We start from the raw sequence: 21687 nt of genomic DNA on the forward strand, positions 1-21687 counted from the left end.
CTGGAAGTGGGGGTGCCGGGCGGGGCTCACCCCCAAACCGCCTCCCTGTGAGCAAGCAGGCGGGCGGGAGTCAGGCACATCCCGGCCCCATGGGGACCCGGACGAGGGTATCCCTCATTTCCCAGGGTCCCGCCCCTCCCTCTCTCTCTCTCTCCCTCCCTCTCTCTCTCTCTCTCTCTCTCTCTCTCTCTCTCGGCGTACCGCCCCTTCAAGGGCTCCAACAAAGACGCCTGCCTCTGCCCGGTGCGGCTCAGTGGGTAGAGCATCGTCCTGCCGACCGAATGGGTCCCGGGTTCGAGTCCCGGTCAAGGGCACGTGCCTGGGTTGGGGGTTCGATCCCCAGCGTGGGGGGCGTGCAGGAGGCCGCGGATCCGTGATGCTCTCTCCTCATCGATGTTTCTCTCTCCCTCTCCCTCTCCAGCTCCCTCCACCCCCGCCTCCCAGGACCGAGCCCCGAGCTGCCCGCACCCCGACCGCCTCCTCTCCCTGCCTCCGCCGCCCTCGGTGCCACTCAGGACACCCCCAAATCCCCCCCAAAAAAAAACGGGAGGAAAAACAAGCCCCGGACCCCAAACCTCCGGGCTCCTGTATGCTTGGATTTCTTTTTTTTTTTTTTTTTAATAGATGTTACTGATTTTTCACAGAGAGGAAGGGGGAGGGATGGAGAGCTAGAAACATCGGTGAGAGAGAATCATCGACCAGCCGCCTCCGGCACGCCCCTCACTGGGGATGTGCCTGCCACAGAGGCCCATGCCCGTGGCCGGAATCGAACCCGGGACCCTCCCGCCCGCAGGCCGGCGCTCTACCCACTGAGCCACACCGGCTTCTGCCGTGCTTGGGTTTTATGGAGACACCCCTGCTCTGCCTTTTTCGGGGGGACATCACTGCCCAGGGGCCCGGCGGGGGGGTGGTGGAGGGGGACAGGGAAAGGTGCCCGGGGCCTGGGCTGTCGAGGTGGGGGCGCCATGTCTGCCTCCTGCTGCTCTGCCCCCACCCCTTCCCCACAAAAGCCAAAGGCCCCTCCTGCGGGGGACCCACGCCCCCTGCCTCGAACCCGGGACCACTCGGCCGGATGCACACAGGGCTCTGGCCCCGGCCGGTGTGGCTCAGTGGGTAGGGCGCCGGCTTGCGGGCCGAATGGGTCCCGGGTTCCGATTCCGGTCAAGGCTGCAGGCCCCTCCCCGATCTGGGCCCTGGTCCGGGCGCGCGTGCAGGAGGCAGCCCGTCCGTGTGTCCCTCTCCCGTCGACGTTTCTCTCCATCTCCCCCCGCCTCGAACCCGGGACCGCGCAGCCAGATGGATGCACGCAGGGCTAAGGCCCCGGCCGGTGTGGCTCAGTGGGTAGAGCGCCAGACCCTGGGGTACAGCTCCCCACGCCTGCTGGGCCCCTGGGGGGGGTGAGGAGGGGGGTGCGGACAGGCCTCACCCCGAAAATACCTCCAGAGCCACCGAGCAGACGCACCCCGCCTCACCCCACCTCCGAGGCCGCCGGGCCCCCCACGTCCCGTCCACACACACACACACCCCCGCCCCTCCACAAGGGCCTCTGTGCCTCCAGCCGCCTCCTGCAGGCTCCGGCAGGGGCAGGGTGAGCTCGGAAGAGACGCCCCAGCCCCCCCCCCTCCCAAGCCCGGCCCCGGTCCCCCCTCCTGCAGCCAGGGTGGCTCAGTGGGTAGAGCCCACCTCGGGGCTCAGCCACGCACACCCTGGACTCGGACCCTCACTCAGCCCACACACCGCAGACGCCCTGCAGGGCACACACACAGCCCAGGACCGGGGCACGGGGCTGGGGGGAGGGGTGTGGGCTGTACCCCCTTTTCTGGCCCCCTCATCCCCCCGCCTGGGCCCTCCACTCGGCTCACCGAGCACAGGCTGGGCCTCCCTTCACCCCCCGATTGGCGCCCGCAGCAGACACAGGCCGGAGAGGGCTGGCCCCGGCCCCGGGCGGGCCTGGGTGGGGGTTCGGGGTTCGGGGGAGTCCGGGACGGGGGTAAGCGGACATGGATCATGAGAGCCGTCGGGGCGAGGAGATCAGTCACAGCCGGGCCCTCAGGATCCACGGAGGCGAACAATAAATACTCGGACCCGGACGTATCCCGGGCGAGGGCGGGGGCCGGGGGCGCGGTGCCCTCTGCGGGGGCGTCTACTCGGAAAACGGCGGGAACATGCCCAGGTCGGCGAAGTCCTCGATGTTGTAGCTGCCGGTGCCCTGGGCGGGATCCCCGGCCATGGGCAACATGTCCTGCGGGGAGAGACGGGGGCGGGGGGCGGGGGGTGACCCCACGGCCCCCACGCAGGCGGGCGGGGCGGGGCGGGGCGGGGGGCAGCCCGGCGGCACCCCAATGTCTGAGACCCCGGGGCTGAGACTCAGGGACCCGTGGTTCCCACAGTGAACAGCCTTTGGCTGTGTCAGGCCGAGCCAGGGTGCAGGGTGGAGGGGGGGGCAAAACCCCCCAGGGCCTGGCCATTGTAGCTCAGTGGTAAGCGTCGGCCTAGGAACCAGGAGGTCAGGGTTTGATTCCCGGTCAGGGCACAGGCCCGGGTGGCCAGCTCCATCCCCAGTGGGGGGCGTGCAGGAGGCAGCCGATCCGTGATTCTCTGCCATCATGGATGTTTCTGTCTCTCTCCCCCTCTTCCTTCCTCTCTGACATCCATTTAAATATTTTTTTTTCCAAAAAGGAAATAAAGTCCTGGCCGATGTGGCTCAGTGGACAGAGCATCGACCTGTAGACAAAAGGGTCCCGGGTTCGATTTGGGCCAAGGGCATGGACCTTGGTTGCAGGCACATCCCCAATAGAGGGTGTGCAGGAGGCAGCTGGTCGATGACTCTCTCTCATCGATGTTTCTAACTCGCTCTCCCTCTCCCTTCCTCTCTGTGCAAAATCAATAAATTATATATTTTTTAAAAAAGATATATATTTTTTAAAATTAAAAAAAAAAATCACACGTGGCCCTGGCCAGTGTGGCTCAATGGATAGATCGTCAGCCTGTGGACCGAAGGGTCCGGGTTCGATTCCCAGTCAGGGCCCACGCCCGGGTTGCAGGCTCCATCCCCAGTAGGGGGCGTGCAGGAGGCAGCCGATCCGTGATTCTCTCTCCTCATGGATGTTTCTCTCCCTCTCCCTCCCTCCTTGTAAAAAAAAAAAAAAAAAAAAAAAAATCAATAAATATAATATATTGAGCCGAAACCAGTGTGGCTCAGTGGATAGAGCGTCGGCCTGCGGACTGAAGGGTCCCGGGTTCGATTCCGGCCAAGGGCATAGACCTTGGTTGCGGGCACATCCCCAGTAGGGGGCGTGCAGGAGGCAGCTGATCGATGACTCTCTCTCATTGATGTTTCTAACTCTCTATCCCTCTCCCTTCTTCTCTGTAAAAAATCAATAAAATATATTTACCCGTATTTTCCAGTGTATAAGACGACCCCCTAATTTTACAGTTAAAACCTAGGTTTAGGCCTATATTCGCTGTATAACACTACCCCCCACTTCAAAGAAAAGACTTACTTTACCGTCAAGATCTGCAGGTAATTTTTGTGCCATTTTGGTCTTTTGCCCCCGATTTTCGGTTGACTTTTTTTCGTTTCAAAAGTCATCTTATACGCCGGAAAATACGGTAAATATATATGTGTATATATATATATTGAAAAAAAAGAAAAGAAAAACCAACAGAGACTGCCAGGCGCCCAGGCCCCCGCCCCCGGGCCCTCCAGCCGGGGGCACCCTCACTGGGGCCGGGGCACCCACTTTGGGGGGACGCGGGGGCGGGGACCGACGGGGGCGGGCGTACCTGGAAGACCTCGGTCTGGCCGGGCTGCGGGTGGGCGTGCTGCTCGCCGCTCGGCTGCCCATGGTGCTGCTGGCTCTGCCACTGCGACCAGACCTCCGAGGGCCGGCCCTGGAACTGGCCGCCGGCCTGGCCGCCCTCCGCTGGGGACCGGCCGGGCGGGAGGGGGAGAGGGGAGCGGGACAGGGTCACCGGGAGCCCCCCAGCCCCTCCCTCCCGCGGGGCCTGGATCCCCCCCCCCCCGCCCCTCCCTCTATTCACACAGCCCAGCTCCTCCGAACGGAACTGCCTTCGGAGGAGGGAGGGCTGTTCCTGTATTATTTGTTTTCATTTGCGGGGGGGAGGCAGAGAGAGAGAGAGAGAGACAGAGAGAGAGAGAGAGAGAGAAACATGGATGTGCGCCCCGCTGGTGCGGCTCAGTGGGTAGAGCGCCGGCCTGCGGACGGAAGGGTCCCCCCGGCTTCGGTTCCCGGTCAGGGCACAGGCCCGGGTGGCGGGCTCGATCCCCAGGAGGGGGCGTGCAGGAGGCAGCCGGTCCGTGATCCTCTCTCATCGCGGATGTTTCTCTCTCTCTCCCTCTCCCTTCCCTTCCCCTCAAAAGTCAACAAATTTTATTTTTAAAAAGAGAGGGAGGGCCCCAGCCGGTGTGGCTCAGTGGACAGAGCGTCGGCCTGCGGACGGAAGGGGTCCCGGGTTCGATTCCTGGTCAAGGGCGTATACTTGGTTGTGGGCACATCCCCAGTGGGGGGCGTGCAGGAGGCAGCTGATTGATGTTTCTCTCTCATGGATGTTTCTAACTCTCTCCTTTTCCCTGCCTCACTCTAAAAAAATGAATAGGCCGAAACCGGTGTGGCTCAGTGGATAGAGCGTCGGCCTGCGGAATGAAAGGTCCCGGGTTCGATTCCAGTCAAGGGCATGTACTTGGTTGTGGGCACATCCCCAGTAGGGGGTGTGCAAGAGGCAACTGGTCGATGATGTTTCTCTCATTGATGTTTCTGACTCTCTCTCCCTCTCTCTTCCTCTCTGTGAAAAATCAATAAAATGTATTTTAAAAAAATAAATAAAATAAAATAAAAGAATTAATAGGATATTATTTTTTTCCCTGGGGCTCTGGGCTCAGCCCCCGAACTCGGGATGCTCGGAGGTGTGACCCCCCCGCCCCGCCCCGCCCCGCCCCACCCCACCTACCGAAGCCGGGCGCCCTGCTGGCCAGGCCGGAGTAGGCGCTGCCGCCGGGCGAGGAGGTGGCGGGGCTGGCCAGCGGGCTGTAAGAGGCGGGGTCGGCCGGGTAGCTGTGGCCGGTGCCGATGCTGAACGGGGACGACTGCGCCTTGCCGGCCTGGGGGGCACGGGGGGGGGGGGGGCGAGGTCAGGGCCACGCGAGGGAGGGACGGGCCCCGGGACCCGCCCGGGCTGGTGCCCGCCGCCCGCAGGGGTGCGCGCCCGATGGGGCCTGATCCGGGGGACGGGACCCGATCCCCCCCACACCCCACCCCCGGACTGATGGCCGCCGGGCACAGGCGGGGTCAGGCCCACAGGACGGACGGGCCGCAGAGCAGCTGGACGTGGGGGGAGGTCAAGGTAACCCGAGGCAGGTCAAGGTCACTCGGGACAGGTCAAGGTCACCAGGGCAGGTCAAGGTCACTCGGGACAGGTCAAGGTCACCAGGGCAGGCCAAAAGCCACATGGGACAGGTCAAGGTCACATGGACAGGTCAAAGTCACCCAGGGCAGGTCAAGGTCACTCAGGACAGGTCAAGATCACTGGGGCAGGTCAAAAGTCACATGGGACAGGTCAAGGTCACCGGGGCAGGTCAAGGTCACTTAGTACAGGTCAAGGTCACTTAGGACAGGTCGTGGTCACTCAGAACAGGTCAAGGTTACACGAGACAGGTCAAGGTCATCCAGGGCAGGTAAAGGTCACACGGGGCAGCTCAAAAGTCACTCGGGACAGGTCAAGGTCACATTGGACAGGTCAAAGTCACATTGGACAGGTCAAGGTCATATTGGACAGGTCAAGGTCACACGGGGACAGTTCAAGGTCACCCCAGGCCGGCCATGGCCTGGGCCCTCTGGCCTGGCTGACTTGGATGCTGGCCACCGTGGCGTGGGGTCCGGGTGTCCCTGCTGAGTGCAGCTCCACCCAGGCCGGGATTTGGGGGCCCCGTGGGGTGCCCGGGGCGTACCTGTCCGGGGAAGGGGGCTGGCCCAGGCTGGGATTGGGGGCCCGTGGGGTGCCCCGGCGTACCTGTCCGGGGAAGGGGGCCGGCCCAGGGCGGGATTTGGGGGGCCCCGTGGGGTGCCCTGGGGCCGTACATGTCCGGGGAAGGGAGCCGGCTCCGGTCCAGGCTGGGATTTGGGGGCCCCGTGGGGTGCCCCGGGGCGTACCTGTCCAGGGAAGGGAGCCGGCTCCCGGTCCAGGCCGGGATTTGGGGGCCCGTGGGGTGCCCCGCATACCTGTCCGGGGAAGGGCGGCCGGCTCCCGGTCCAGGCCACCTGGCCCTGGGAGAGCTGCCGGGAGATCTGGGGCAGGTTCTGGCCGGAGGAGGACGAGGACTGCAGGTCGTTCACGCCGGGCACGTGCACCACGGAGGAGCTGGGGGAGCAGGGGCTGTCCCACCGTGCCCGGGCCACCTACACCCTGCCCTGCCCAGGCCACCTCCCCCCCGCCCTGCCCTGCCCGGACCCCCCCCCTCCCCGCTCTGCCCTGCCCGGACCACCTCCCCCCCATCCTGCCCGGACCACCTCACAGGCACAGAGGGGGCTGTCCCACTGTGCCCGGACCACCTCGCCCCCCGCCCTGCCCTGCCCGGACCACCCCCCCTCCCCCCGCTCTGCCCTGCCCGGACCCCCTCGCTCCCGCCCGCCGCCCACGCACCTGAAGGCCTTGCCGGTGTGTCCGGCCGGGAAGGGGCCGCCCTGGGAGTAGAGGGCCTGGCTGCCCGCCGAGGCCGGGCCCAGCATCTTCTTCTCCGCTGGACAGAGCGGCACATGGTCAGGGCCCGCCGGCAGGTCACGTGGTCAGGGCCCACCGGCAGGTCACGTGGTCAGGGCCCGCTGGCGGGTCACGTGGTCAGGGCCCGCCGGCGGGTCACGTGGTCAGGGCCCCGCCGGCGGGTCACGTGGTCAGGGACCGCCTGGGCCAGGACACACCCCCCACCTGGGCCAGGACCGCCCCCCACCCCCCGCACTCACAGGCCCCGATGCCCGCGAACATCTCGGCGAAGCGGGGGTCGCGCTCCTGGGAGAAGATGGTGTCGGCCTTCTCCACGCCCTTCCCGGCCTCGTGCACGCCGCCCGGCAGGCTGGGCACCGGCACCTGTGGGCGGGCGGACAGGGGTCACCCCGCGGGGGCTCTGACCCCCCGTCCGTCCCCCCATCGCCGCCATCCCCGTCTCCCAGGCGGCAGAGAGGACCGCGGGTCCCAGGGCGGACGCAGAGGAATAAGCGTAACCCACGCATGCCGAGGCCCGTGTGGCTCAGTGGGTAGCACATCGGCCTGCGGACTGAAGGGTCCCGAGTTCGGTTCCGGTTGCGGGTGCATCCCCCAGTAGGGGGTGTGCAGGAGGCAGCTGATGGATGTTTCTCTCTCATCGATGTTTCTAACTCTCTGTCCCTCTCCCTTCCTCTCTGTAAAAAAAAAAAAATCAATAAAATATATTAAAAAAATAATAATAATAACCCACGCACTCCACCAGCAAAAGTGCATTTGAAGTTTAGATTTAAAAATATATATATATTTTTTAAATTTTATTATTGTTTTTTAAAGTGTTTCTATTGATTTCAAAGAGGAAGGAGAGGGAGAGAGAGAGGGAGAGAGAAATATCCATGATGAGAGAGAATCACGGATCAGCCGCCTCCTGCACGCCCCACACTGGGGATCGCGCCCACAACCCGGGCATGTGCCCTTGGCTGGAATCGAACCTGGGACCCTTCAGTCTGCAGGCCGACGGTCTACCCACTGAGCCACACCGGCCAGGGCTAAATATGTTTTTATTGATTTCAAAGAGGAAGGGAGAGGAGAGAGAGAGAGAATCACTGATCGGCTGCCTCCTGCAGGCCCCCCACTGGGGATGGAGCCCGCCACCCGGGGCATGTGCCCTTGACCGGGAATCGAACCCTGACCTCCTGGTTCCTAGGTTGATGCTCCACCCCTGAGCCACACCAGCTGGGCACAGTTTAAAATATTTAAAAATGTATTGCTTTTAGAGAGAGAAGGGGGAAGAGAGAGAGAGAGAGAGAGAGAGAGAGAGACAGAAACATCCATTTGCAGCCCTAACCGGTGTGGCTCAGTGGATCGAGCGTCGGCCTGCGGACTGAAAGGTCCCGGGTTTGGGTCCGGCCAAGGGCACGGACCTCGGTTACAGGCTCAACCCCGGGCCCTGGTCGGGGCGCGTGCAGGAAGCAACCCTTCAAGGTGTGTCTCTCTCTGTCTCTCCCTTCCGCTCTCTCTAAAAATCAATGGGGAAAAAAATGCCTGCGGTGAGGATAAAACAAAATAAATAAAAAGGGGGGAGTTGCTGGTGCCCTGGGGGCAGACGGACCTCTCAGTGCCAGCAGGGGGCGCCACAAGTCCTGCTGAGTGAGGGGCGGAGCCAAGCTGAGTCCCGCCCTCAGCCCAGGCCCCGGGTTCGAGGCGCCCGCACACTCACCTGGGCCAGGTCGTAGGAGGACAGCCCGTCTCTCTGGTGGACCTCCAGCTCGGCCTGCTGCTGCTGGAGCTGCCTGCGGGCGGGAGGGGCGGTCACTGCGGGCGGCCCCCCAGCACAGGGAGGGGGGGAGGGTGTGGGGTGGGGGGGGTCTCCATGTTCATTCATTTTGAAAAAATATATATTTTATTAATTTTTTTACAGAGAGGAAGGGAGAGGGACAGAGAGCTAGAAACATCGATGACAGAGAATCATCGATCAGCTGCCTCCTGCACACCCCCTACTGGGGATGTGCCCGCCACCAAGGCACATGCCCTTGGCCGGAATCGAACCCGGGACCCTTCAGCCCGCAGGCCGATGCTCTATCCACTGGGCCACACCGGTTTCGGCTGTTCGTTCATTTTTTAAAATACACAGAGTGGCCAGATGATGATGGTCTCTGAATGTATAATGATCTTGCCACTCAATGTTTGTGTGTGTGTGTGTGTGTGTGTATTAGAGGCCCGGTGCATGAATCCGTGCATGGGTGGGGTCCGGCCAGCCGGGCCAGGCGGAGGGGACATGGGCAGTTGGCCAGCCGGCCTGCCTGCTGGTCGCACTCCTGGTTGAGGGGACCATGTGCATATGAGCCTTTTATGATGGAGCAGTGGTTCTCAACCTTCCTAATGCCGAGACCCTTTGATACAGCTCCTCATGTGGTGGTGACCCCAGCCATAACATTATTTTCGCTGCTCCTTCATCACTGTCATTTTGCTGTGAATGAATCGCAATGTAAATATCTGTGTTTCTGATGGTCTCAGGCGACCTGTGGGTTGCGAACTGCTGCTGTAGAGAAAAATTGCAGTTATAAAGTAGCAACGAAAATGATTTTATGGCTGGGGGTCACCACCACATGAGGAGCTGTGTCAAAGGGTCTCGGCATTAGGAAGGTGGAGAACCACTGCCCCATCATAAAAGGCTCATATGCAAATGGTCCCCTCGACCAGGAGTGCGACCGGCAGGCAGGCTGGCCAACCGCCCACGTCCCCTCCCCCTGGCCAGGCTGACCGGACCCCACCCATGCACGAATGCATGCACCGGGCCTCTAACACACACACACACACACACACACACACACACACACAGTGGCCAGGTTATTATGCGTTCAGAGATCATCATTATATATCATATATATACATCATATATATACAGATTATGATGATCTCTGAATGCATGATCATCTGGCCACTCCGTGTCTATCCTATAGAATAAAAGGCTCATATGCACATGGTCCCCTCGACCAGAAGTCCGACCAGCAGGCAGGCCGGCCAACTGCCCATGTCCCCTCCCCCTGGCCAGGCTGGCCGGCCCCCACCCATGCATGAATTCATGCACCGGGCCTCTAACACACACACACACACACACACACACACACACACACACACAGTGGCCGGGTTATTATGCGTTCAGAGATCATCATCGTCTGGCCGCTCCGTGTATATCTGTATTTATTTCAGAGAAGAAGGGGGAGAGAGAGGGAAAGAGAAACATCCATGATGAGAGAGAATCACGGATCGGCTGCCTCCTGCACGCCCCCCACTGGGGATGGAGCCTGCAACCGGGGCCTGTGCCCCGACCGGAATCGAACCCTGACCTCCTGGTTCCTAGGTCGATGCTCAGCCATGGAGCCACGCCGGCTGGGGACAAGGGGGTGGGGGGTGGCGAGGGGGAGTCTAAGGCCAGGGAAGGTCAGTGGTTGGGACGTGGGACAGGCAGACGGACGGACAGACAGGGGAGACAGGGCCGGGATCCTGTGAGCAGGCAGCTCTCGCCGACACCCAGTCCCCACACGGGCATCGAGGGGGGAAGGTTCTAGAATGTTCTAGAATGTTCTAGAATGTTCTAGAATGGTGCCGGGCCCGCCTGCGTGACGAGGGGCCTCCCCCATTCCCAGGGCTCCCCCACAGGCAGGGGGGGCTGGGGACGGGGACCCCTCGGCCTGGGGACAGAGATGGACGCCCCCCGACCTGTGAACCAGGAGGCCAGGGTTCGATTCCGGTCAGGGCACAGGCCCGGGTTGGGGGCTCCATCCCCAGTGGGGGGCGTCCAGGAGGCGGCGGAGGGATAAGGGGGAGCAGCGGAGACCCTGGGGGTACTGTGGGCTCTCGCTGTCCTGCCCGGCTCAGTGGGACCCAGAGCCCTGCATCGCCCTCAGGGGGTGGGAGGCGGACGGGACCCGGGCACCCGGGGCCACTGAGGCGGGTGGGCCTGCCAGTGGGGGAGGGGCCCACGCCCCAGGTCCCCGCTGGGCGCCTGCAGGGGGAGGGGGGCAAGGGGAGGGGGGCAAGGGGAGGGGGGCAAGGGGAGGGGTCCACGTCCTAGGTCCCTGCTCAGAGCCTGCAGGGTGGGGGGCTGAGGGGAGGGGCCCACGCCCCAGGTCCCTGCTCAGGGCCTGCAGGGGGGAGTTGGAGGGGAAATGGGGGGGCCTGGGGCAGGGCACGCACTTGACGTTGGTGTTGGTGCAGATGAGGTACTCGATCTCGTCCGAGTACGGGTTCTGGAAGGTGAAGCTGCTGGTGCGCAGCAGCAGCCACTCGCGGTTCTTGGTGCGGAAGCGGTACATGACGGACAGCACCTGGCCCTTGAGCTTCACCACCTGCGGGCGGAGGGGCGGGGTCAGCGAGAGGGGGGGAGTCAGCGAGAGGGGGCGGGGTCAGCAGGTGGAGGGGCGGAGTCAGCAAGGGGGATGGGGCGGAGTCAGCGGGAGGAAGGGCAGAGTCAATGGGAGGGACAGGGGTGGAGTCAGCAGGAGGGACAGGGGCGGAGTCAGTGGGAGGGAGGGGGCGGAGTCAGCAGGAGGGTCGGGTGGTCAGTGGGAGGAAGGGGGTGGAGTCAGCGGGAGGGACTGGCGGAGTCAGGGGAGGGATGGGGCGGAGTCAGTGGGAGGGAGGGGGCGGAGTCAGCAGGAGGGTCGGGTGGTCAGTGGGAGGAAGGGGGTGGAGTCAGCGGGAGGGACTGGCGGAGTCAGGGGAGGGATGGGGCGGAGTCAGCGGGAGGGACAGGGTGGAGTCAGCAGGAGGGTCAGGCGGAGTCAGTGGGAGGGAGGGGGCGGAGTCAGCGGGAGGGGGCGGAGTCAGCAGGAGGGATGGGGCGGAGTCAGCGGAAGGGACAGGGTGGAGTCAGCAGGAGGGTCAGGCGGAGTCAGTGGGAGGGAGGGGGGCGGAGTCAGCGGGAGGGGGCGGAGTCAGCAGGAGGGATGGGGCGGAGTCAGTGGGAGGGAGGGGGCGGAGTCAGCGGAAGGGACAGGGTGGAGTCAGCAGGAGGGTCAGGCGGAGTCAGTGGGAGGGAGGGGGGCGGAGTCAGTGGGAGGGACGGGGTGGAGTCAGCAGGAGGGACGAGGTGGAGTCAGCAGGAGGGACGTTTATGTAAAAGGGTTTTCCATCGTGCAGGCACATAGTAGGTGCTCAGCTGCACATAGTAGGTGTTCAGTGGACAGCAGCTAAGCTCTGGCCGATGTGACTCAATGGGCAGAGCGTCGGCCTGCAGACTGAGGGTCCGGGTTCGGTTCCACTCAGGACACATGCGCAGTTTTGGGCTCGGTCCTCGTGTGGGGCGGGCCGCGGTACCTGCTGGAAGCTCTCCCGCAGGTGGCTCTGGTCCTCCGAGTGGCAGAACTCCAGGATGTCCTTCCCCAGAAGGTCCTGCGGGAGGAGCGACGCTTTAGGGAAACCGGGCCCCTCTCCAGGGAGCCCCGGCCGGTGTGGCTCAGTGGTTAGAGCGCCGGCCTGCGGACCGAAGGGCCCCAGGGTTCGATGCCGGGCAAGGGCAGGGACCTCGGTGGCAGGCTCCTCCCCCGCCTGGGCCCTGGTAGGGGCGTGTGCAGGAGGCAACCCGTCCATGTGTCTCTCTCCCATCAACGTTTCTCTCTGTCTCTTCCTCTCTCTCTAAGAGTCCTCCTCACCCCATCTCTAGCTCACCCCGGGATGAGGGGGAAAAGGCGGTGAGCGTTACCTACCCTGCGCCACCACGATGCTGGCTGCGGAGCCCCCATCCCAGGCCCCCTGGCCTCGCTGACCCCGGCGTCTCACTGCACTAAGGCCCCAGGTTGGGGGTGATCAATCCTTCAGGGGAGGGCAGTTAGGGGTGACCAGCCTGGCAAGGGAGGGCAGTTAGGATAACTAGGGCAGTTAGGAGTGACCGAGCCAGCAGGGGAGGGCAGTTGGGGGGGACCAGGCCTGCAGGGGAGGGCAGTTACGGTGACCAGGCCTGCAGCGGAGAGAAGTTGGGGGCAAATGGGCTGGCAGGGGAGCAGTTAGGGGTGATCAGGCTGGCAGGCAGAAGTGGTTAGGGGCAATCAGGGAGGCAGGCAGGCGAGCAGTTGGGAGCCAGCAGTCCTCGAGTGTGAGAGGGGTCCCAGACTGGAGAGGGTGCAGGCTGGGCTGAGGGATACACCCCCCACCCATGCACAAATTTTGTGCACTGGGCCTCTAGTATGTATGTATGTGTGTATATATATATATATATATATATATATATATATATATATGCAGCTTTATTTTTGTTTTATTTTTTAAGGTTTAGAATAACCCTCTCATGTCATTTCATTCAGTTTCTATTTGTTGCTAATCCTCACCTGACGATATTTCCCCATTGGTTTTTAAAGAGAGCAGAAGAGAGAGGGAGAGACAGAGATTGAAACGTCAATGGGAGAGAAACACGTGGGTGGGTTGCCTCCTGCACATGCTCTGACCAGGGCCCCTGCCACTGAGGTCCATGCTGTTGACCCGCATTGAACCCGGGACCCTTCTTCGGTCTGCAGGCCAGTGCTTTAACCACTGAGCCACACCAGCCAGGGCTCCCACGGCCTCATGGGGGACACAGGCCTCCGCTGAAGGCGACAAAGTTTCAAATGTAGAAGACACATAAATTCCAACAGAAATGATGGCACCCACGGAGCTGGAGAGAGAGGGCAGGAGGCTCGGGTCGCCCCCGGCGATGAAGGAAGCCAAGTTTCCTGCACACCTTGGCTGGCCCGGGCCTCCGCTCCAGGTGACAAAGTTTCAATTACAGAAGGTAAACAAATCCAGACAGAAATGGCTGCCAGCCGGCCAGGGAGCGAGCAGGAGGCCTGGCTCTGCTCCAGGCTGCAAAGTTTCAATTAGAGAAGGTAGATAAATCTCCGAGACCGGTTTCGCTCAGTGGATAGAGCGTCGGCTTGGGGACTGAAGGGTCCCGGGTTCGATTCCGGTCAAGGGCATGTACCTTGGTTGTGGGCACATCCCCAGTAGGGGGTGTGCAAGAGGCAGCTGATCGATGACTCTCTCTCATCCATGTTTCTAACTCTCTATCTCTCTCTCTTCTTCTCTGTATAAAACCGATAAAAAATATATTAAAAAAAAAAAAAAGAAGGTAGACAAATCCAGACAGAAATGGCTGCCGGCCACAGAGCGAGCAGGAGGCTTGGCTTTGCTCCAGGCTACAAAGTTTTCAGTTATAGGCCGGGACCGGTGTGGCTCAGTGGATAGAGCGTCGGCTTGGGGACTGAAGGGTCCCGGGTTCGATTCCGGTCAAGGGCATGTACCTTGGTTGCGGGCATATCCCCGGTGGGGGGTGTGCAGGAGGCGGCTGATCGATGATTCTCTCTCATCAATGTTTCTAACTCTCTATCTCTCTCCCTTCCTCTCTGTATAAAATCAATAAAAATATATTTAAAAAAAAAAAAAAAGTTTTCAGTTATAGAAGGTAAACAAATCCAGACAGAAATGGCTGCCGGCCAGGACGGGAACAGGAGGCCTGGCTCCGCTCCAGGCTGCGAAGTTTCCCCTGGGCCCTCCACCTGGGCCCTGCACCCCCTGACGGAGTCGCGCCCGGAGCACAGGAGGCGAGGGCGTGGTGCAGGAGGCTCGGCCGGCCCCGCGGCCCTGGGCCCGGCGGCCACCCACCTGGGGCTGGTAGCCGATGACGCTGATGCAGCGGGGGTCGACGAAGGTGATGACGCCGTCGGCGCTGTGCCGCGACAGGAACTCCGTGGGCACCGCCATCCCGCTCATGTCCATGCACACGGGGGAGCTGGTCACCTGCGGGGGGCGCCGCGTGAGGAAGAGGAGGGGGGGGCGGGGGCCGGTCCGCCGAGCCGGCCACGCCATTGGCGCGTGGGCGGCCGGCGGTGGGTGGTTCTGCGGCCCAGCCAATATCACGGAATGCGAGGGACGTTTTAATGGAAAGGTGGTCGCCTGATTTTTACAATGTCCTGTTGTACATGACTTATCTACATAATAAAGAGGTGATATGCAAATGGACCATCACTCCAACACACAAGATGGCCGACCCCATGTGGACACAAGATGGCCAGCAGGGGAGGGCAGTTAAGGGTGACTAGGCTGGCAGAGGAGGGCAGTTATGGGTGACCAAGCCTGCAGGGGAGGGCAGTTAGGGGAGGACCAGGCCTGCAGGGGAGGGCAGTTAGGGGAGGACCAGGCCTGCAGGGGAGGGCAGTTAGGGGTGACCAGGCCAGCAGGGAAGGGCAGTTAGGGGAGGACCAGGCCTGCAGGGGAGGGCAGTTAGGGGTGACCAGGCCAGCAGGGAAGGGCAGTTAGGGGTGACCAGGCCTGCAGGGGAGGGCAGATAGGGGAGGACCAGGCCTGCAGGAGAGGGCAGTTAGAGGCAAACAGACTGGCAGGGGAGCAGTTAGACATCAGTCAGGCTGGCAGGGGAGTGGTTAGGGGGCGATCAGGCTGGCAGGGGAGGGCAGTTAGGGGCAATCAGGCTGGCAGGGGAGGGCAGTTAGACATCAACCAGGCTGGCAGGGGAGTGGTTAGGGGTGATCAGGCCGGCAGGGGAGGGCAGTTAGGTGCAATCAGGCTGGCAGGGGAGTGGTTAGGGGTGATCAGGCCGGCAGGGGAGAGCAGTGAGGGGCAATCAGGCAGGCAGAGGAGAGCAGTTAGGCGTCGATCAGGCAGGCAGGGGAGTGGTTAGGGGTGATCAGGCTGGCAGGCAGAAGCAGTTAGGGGCAATCAGGAGGGCGGGCAGGCAGGCAGTTGGGAGCCAGCAGTTCTGGATTGTGAAAGGGGTCAGAGTGCACACTTGTAGGGGTTAGAGTGCACACGTGTGGGGGTCAGAGTACACACATGTGGGGGTCGGAGTGCACACCTGTGGGGGTCGGAGTGCACACGTGTGGGAGTCGGAGTGCACACCTGTGGGGGTCAGAGTACACACGTGTGGGGGTCGGAGTGCACACGTGTGGAAGTCGGAGTGCACACCTGTGGGGGTCGGAGTACACATGTGTGGGGGTCGGAGTGCACACGTGTGGGGGTCAGAGTGTACACATGTGGGGGTCAGAGTGCACACCTGTGGGGGTCGGAGTGCACACCTGTGGGGGTCAGAGTACACACGTGTGGGTGTCAGAGTGCACAAGTGTGGGAGTCGGAGTGCATACGTGTGAAGGTCGGAGTGCTCCAGGCCTAGGGAGCGCCCAGCGGTCTGCAGCTCCAGCTCCATCTGCTCCCGGCCCAGCCTCCCCTCCTCCCAGAGCGGGACCCGGACCGGCACATCGTCTGAACGCACAGGAGCAGGGACACCCCGGACCCGCACCCCGTCTGAACGCACAGGAGCAGGGGGACCCCCACACCCGCACCCCGTCTGAACGCACAGGAGCAGGGACACCCGGACCCGCACCCCGTCTGAACGCACAGGAGCAGGGACACCCCACACCCGCACCCCGTCTGAACGCACAGGAGCAGGGGGACCCCGGACCCGCACCCCGTCTGAACGCACAGGAGCAGGGGGACCCCGGACCCGCACCCCGTCTGAACGCACAGGAGCAGGGACACCCGGAACCCGCACCCCGTCTGAACGCACAGGAGCAGGGACACCCCACACCCGCACCCCGTCTGAACGCACAGGAGCAGGGGGACCCCGGACCCGCACCCCGTCTGAACGCACAGGAGCAGGGGGACCCGGGACCCGCACCCCGTCCGAACGCACAGGAGCGGGGACACCCCCGGACCCGCACCCCGTCTGAACGCACAGGAGCGGGGACACCCCCGGACCCGCACCCCGTCTGAACGCACAGGAGCGGGGAGACCCCACACCCGCACCCCGTCTGAACGCACAGGAGCAGGGGGACCCGGGACCCGCACCCCGTCTGAACACACAGGAACAGGGAGACCCCGGACCCGCACCCCGTCTGAACGCACAGGAGCAGGGGGACCCCGGACCCGCACCCCGTCTGAACGCACAGGAGCAGGGAGACCCCGGACCCGCACCCCGTCTGAACGCACAGGAGCAGGGGACCCCGGACCCGCACCCCGTCTGAACGCACAGGAGCAGGGGGACCCCACACCCGCACCCCGTCTGAACGCACAGGAGCAGGGCGACCCCGGACCCGCACCCCGTCTGAACGCACAGGAGCAGGGGGACCCCGGACCCGCACCCTGTCTGAACGCACAGGAGCAGGGAGACCCCGGACCCGCACCCCGTCTGAACGCACAGGAGCGGGGAGACCCCACACCCGCACCCCGTCTGAACGCACAGGAGCAGGGGGACCCCGGACCCGCACCCCGTCTGAACGCACAGGAGCAGGGGGACCCCGGACCCGCACCCCGTCTGAACGCACAGGAGCAGGGGGACCCCGGACCCGCACCCCGTCTGAACGCACAGGAGCAGGGCGACCCCGGACCCGCACCCCGTCTGAACGCACAGGAGCAGGGGGACCCCGGACCCGCACCCTGTCTGAACGCACAGGAGCAGGGACACCCGGAACCCGCACCCCGTCTGAACGCACAGGAGCAGGGACACCCCACACCCGCACCCCGTCTGAACGCACAGGAGCAGGGACACCCCCGGACCCGCACCCCGTCTGAACGCACAGGAGCAGGGACACCCCCGGACCCGCACCCCGTCTGAACGCACAGGAGCAGGGACACCCGGACCCGCACCCCGTCTGAACGCACAGGAGCAGGGACACCCCGGACCCCGTCTGAACGCACAGGAGCAGGGACACCCCCGGACCCGCACCCCGTCTGAACGCACAGGAGCAGGGACACCCCCGGACCCGCACCCCGTCTGAACGCACAGGAGCAGGGACACCCGGACCCGCACCCCGTCTGAACGCACAGGAGCAGGGACACCCCGGACCCCGTCTGAACGCACAGGAGCAGGGACACCCCGGACCCGCACCCCGTCTGAACGGACAGGAGCAGGGACACCCCCACACCCGCACCCCGTCTGAACGCACAGGAGCAGGGACACCCTGGACCCGCACCCCGTCTGAACGCACAGGAGCAGGGACACCCCGGACCCCGTCTGAACGCACAGGAGCAGGGACACCCCGGACCCGCACCCCGTCTGAACGCACAGGAGCAGGGACACCCCGGACCCCGTCTGAACGCACAGGAGCAGGGACACCCCGGACCCGCACCCCGTCTGAACGCACAGGAGCAGGGACACCCCGGACCCCGTCTGAACGCACAGGAGCAGGGGGACCCCGGACCCGCACCCCGTCTGAACGCACAGGAGCAGGGGGACCCCCGGACCCGCACCCCGTCTGAACGCACAGGAGCAGGGGACCCCGGACCCGCACCCCGTCTGAACGCACAGGAGCAGGGGGACCCCGGACCCGCAGGCCCCTCTGCCATGCACTGCCCCGGGGAGGGGTGCCTCACCTGCAGCCGGCCGATGGCCACCAGGCAGTACTTGCTGCCCTGCCCCACCTCCGCGTCCTCCTCGGGGATGGTCATTCCTGAAAGAGAGGCGGCGTCAGGGGAACGGGAAGGGGGTGAGGGGCCCCACGATTCCACCCCGGCCCCCGGAACGCGGGCCCACCAGCCACCCGCCGGCTCCTCTCTCTGCCCGACGTCCTTCTTCTTAAAATACATACATTTTTAATATATATTTTATTGATTTTTCAGAGAGAGGAAGGGAGAGGGAGAGAGAGCTAGAAACATCGATGAGAAAGAAACATCCATCAGCTGCCTCCTGCACACCCCCGACTGGGCATGTGCCCACAACCAAGGTCCATGCCCTTGACCGGGATCGAACTGGGACCCTTCAGTCCGCAGGCCGACACTCTGACCTCTGAGCCACACCGGTTCAGACCAGAGCGGGATTTTCGTAGGAAGGAGTGTCCTGGCCGTTGGAGCAACGTTGTGACGATTCCCTGGTGGCTTTCCCAAGCCCAGAGGGCCCTTCCTCAACCCACCTTTGCTTGGGGTCTGAATAAACCCCAGTGAGACACACACACACTCAGACTCACACACACAGACACACACAGAGACACAGACACACACAGAGACACACAGACACACACAGAGACACACACAGACACACACACAGAGACACACAGACACACACAGAGATACAGACACACACAGAGACACACACAGAGACACAGACACACACAGAGACACACAGACACACACACAGAGACACACAGACACACACAGACACACAGATACACACAGACGCACAGACACACAGATACACACAGACGCACACACACACACACGGAGGCACACACAGAGACACACACACACAGACACAGAGACACACATACACACACACAGACACACACACAGACACACACATAGAGAGACACACACACAGAGACACAGACCCACACACACACAGACACACACTCACAGAAACACACAGACACACACACACACACAAACACACACAGACACACACACACAGAGACACAGAGACACACACAGAGACACACACACACACACAGACACACACAGAGACACACACACACACACACACACACACACACACCAAGTGGAACTAGAAGCTGCTCTTCGGGAGGAAATTCGGCACCAGCCAGAAATGCCTCTCAGGCCCTGGCCGGGGTGGCCCAGTGGAGAGAGCACCGGCCTGCGAATGGAAGGGTCCCGGGTTCGATTCCGGCCAGGGGCAGCATGCACCTTGGATGCGGGCACATGCCCAGTGGGGGGTGTGCAGGAGGCAGCTGATCCACGATTCTCTCTCATCGGTGTTTCTGGCTCTCCGTCCCTCTCTCCTCCTCTCTGTAAGAAATCAGTAAAATGCGTGTTTTGTAAAAATCCAAGGAAAACGATCGTGGCGGGAGGATTAACTAAAGAAGGGTTTCTCCGACCCTCACACGGGGTACGCTCGCCCTGGCTCCGCCCCAGCCGGGGGGGTGTGACCTGGCCTCAGCCCCTCACGTGTGAATGAAGACACATTTTCCTGCATTCCGCCACACGGGGGCGGGGGCAGAATTGCAGGGTGAGGAATCCAGGCCACTGGCTCCCAGCGCCTGCCAGCATCTTCTCTGGGGAGAGCAATCACGTTAGACAAAAAAAAATAATAAAAAAAATAAAGTTTCCTGAGCCAATGCGTTTGGGAAGCGTCCTTTAAACAATGATGAAAGGAGGGGGCCGTGGCTCCGCGGTTGAGCATCCACCTAGGAACCAGGAGGTCAGGGTTCGATTCCCGGTCAGGGCACAGGCCCGGGTGGCGGGCTCCATCCCCAGTGGGGGGCGTGCAGGAGGCAGCCGGTCCGGGATTCTCTCTCATCGCGGATGTTTCTATCTCTCTCCCCCTCTCCCTTCCTCTCTGAGATCAATAAAAATTTATTTTTAAAAATCATTTAAGGCCTAACTGGTGTGGCTCAGTGGATAGAGCGTTGGCCTGCGGACTCAAGGGTCCCGGGTTCGATTCCGGCCAAGGGCATGTACCTTAGTTGCGGGCACATCTTTTTTTTTAAAATATATTGTATTGATTTTTTACAGAGAGGAAGAGAGAGGGACAGAGAGTTAGAAACATCGATGAGAGAGAAACATCCATCAGCTGCCTCCTGCACACCCCCCACTGGGGATGTGCCCGCAACCAAGTTCCATGCCCTTGACCTGAATCGAACCCAGGACCCTTCAGTCCGCAGGCCGAGGCTCTATCCACTGAGCCGCACCGGTTTTGGAAGGAAATGATGTTTCTACCTCTTTCTCCCTTTCCCTTCCTCTCTGACATCAACTAAAAAAAAATTTTTTTTTAAAAAAGTGTTGCTTTAAACAAAATAAAATAAAAGTAAACAGGAACCATGACTAGCAGGTTGGGATTGAGAAACTCCAGGAATTTGTAAGAAGCGAAGCAGGAAATTGGGGCCAAACTGTCCGGGGCACAGAACACGGATCCGGGAAATGGAGACGGGGCTCCCGGGTGTGAGGGGAGCGAGCTGGGAGCAGAGCCGCTTGGAACCATCTAGAAAAATTCCACCCCCCCACACCCCCACACCCCCCGCAGAGAGACGCCGGGACCTGCTGAGCAGGGGCCGGCCCAGCACCGGGCAAAATGCGTGCAAACAGGTCCTGGCTGGTATGGCTCAGTGGGTAGAGCATCGGCCTGCAGACCGAAGGGTCCCGGGTTCGATTCCCGGTCAAGGGCACATGCCTGGGTGGCGGGCTTGATCTCCAGTGTGGGGCGTGCAGGAGGCAGCCGATGGATGTCTCTCTCTCATCGATGTTTCTAGCTCTCCATCCCTCTCCCTCTCTGTAAAAAAATCAATAAAATATAAATATTTTCTTAAAAATCATTTAAGCCCTAACTGGTGTGGCTCAGTGGGTAGAGCGTCGGCCTGCAGACCGAAGGGTCCCGGGTTCGATTCCCGGTCAAGGGCACATGCCTGGGTTGCTGGGCTTGATCTCCAGTGGGGGGCGTGCAGGAGGCAGCCGATGGATGTTTCTCTCGTCATGGATGTTTCTCTCTCTCTCTCCCTTCATCTCTGTTAAAAAAAAAAAATTGATAAAATATATATTTTTTAAGAATGAAATGCTGTCAGGCTCCCCGGGGATGCCCCAGTGTGCCCGGAGGGGCTCCGGAAGTGACCGAGATGTTCCGTGACCTGTGTGCTTAACGCAGACTCAGGAGGGAGCACGCGGGTGGCCGGTGGGCTGTCCAAGACTTTTTTTTATTTTATTTTATTTTTATTGATGTCAGAGAGGAAGGGAGAGGGAGAGCGAGAGAGAGAGACATCCACGAAGAGAGAGAATCACGGATCGGCTGCCTCCTGCACGCCCCCCCACTGGGGATGGAGCCCACAATCTAGGGACATGCCCTTGGCCGGAATCTTACCCGGGACCCTTAGGTCCCAGGGCCTGGTCTCTAACCACTGAGCAACATCGGCTAGGACTACGCATTGCTTTTTTAGAGGGAGAGAGAAAGGGAGAGGGAGAGAGAAATGATGAGAGATTCTCTGGTCGGCTGCCTCCCGCACGCCCCCCACTGGGGATGGAGCCTGCCACCCGGGCCTGTGCCCTGAC

The 21687-nt window shown here is 61.9% G+C and overlaps 1 protein-coding gene across 2 annotated transcripts in view; it reads right to left on the minus strand.

Moving 5' to 3' along the window:
• Positions 1–2079: 2079 nt before the first annotated feature.
• ARNT2 (aryl hydrocarbon receptor nuclear translocator 2) overlaps positions 2080–21687 on the minus strand; it is a 51808-nt gene continuing 32200 nt past the window's right edge. For both annotated transcript variants that reach the window (XM_084869118.1, XM_084869117.1), the window contains exons 8-18: positions 18073–18149; positions 14353–14487; positions 12037–12111; positions 10915–11066; positions 8435–8507; positions 6978–7101; positions 6661–6757; positions 6240–6378; positions 4972–5122; positions 3787–3926; positions 2080–2242 (exon numbers count right to left, since the gene is read on the minus strand). In XM_084869118.1, coding sequence (XP_084725244.1) covers positions 2144–2242; positions 3787–3926; positions 4972–5122; positions 6240–6378; positions 6661–6757; positions 6978–7101; positions 8435–8507; positions 10915–11066; positions 12037–12111; positions 14353–14487; positions 18073–18149 — 1262 coding nt within the window. In that variant the 3' untranslated portion in view covers positions 2080–2143. The remainder of the gene's footprint in view (positions 2243–3786; positions 3927–4971; positions 5123–6239; positions 6379–6660; positions 6758–6977; positions 7102–8434; positions 8508–10914; positions 11067–12036; positions 12112–14352; positions 14488–18072; positions 18150–21687) is intronic.

The sequence above is a fragment of the Pipistrellus hanaki genome (assembly GCF_964339955.1).
Source record: "Pipistrellus hanaki genome assembly, chromosome: 21".
Classification (NCBI taxonomy): domain Eukaryota; kingdom Metazoa; phylum Chordata; class Mammalia; order Chiroptera; family Vespertilionidae; genus Pipistrellus; species Pipistrellus hanaki.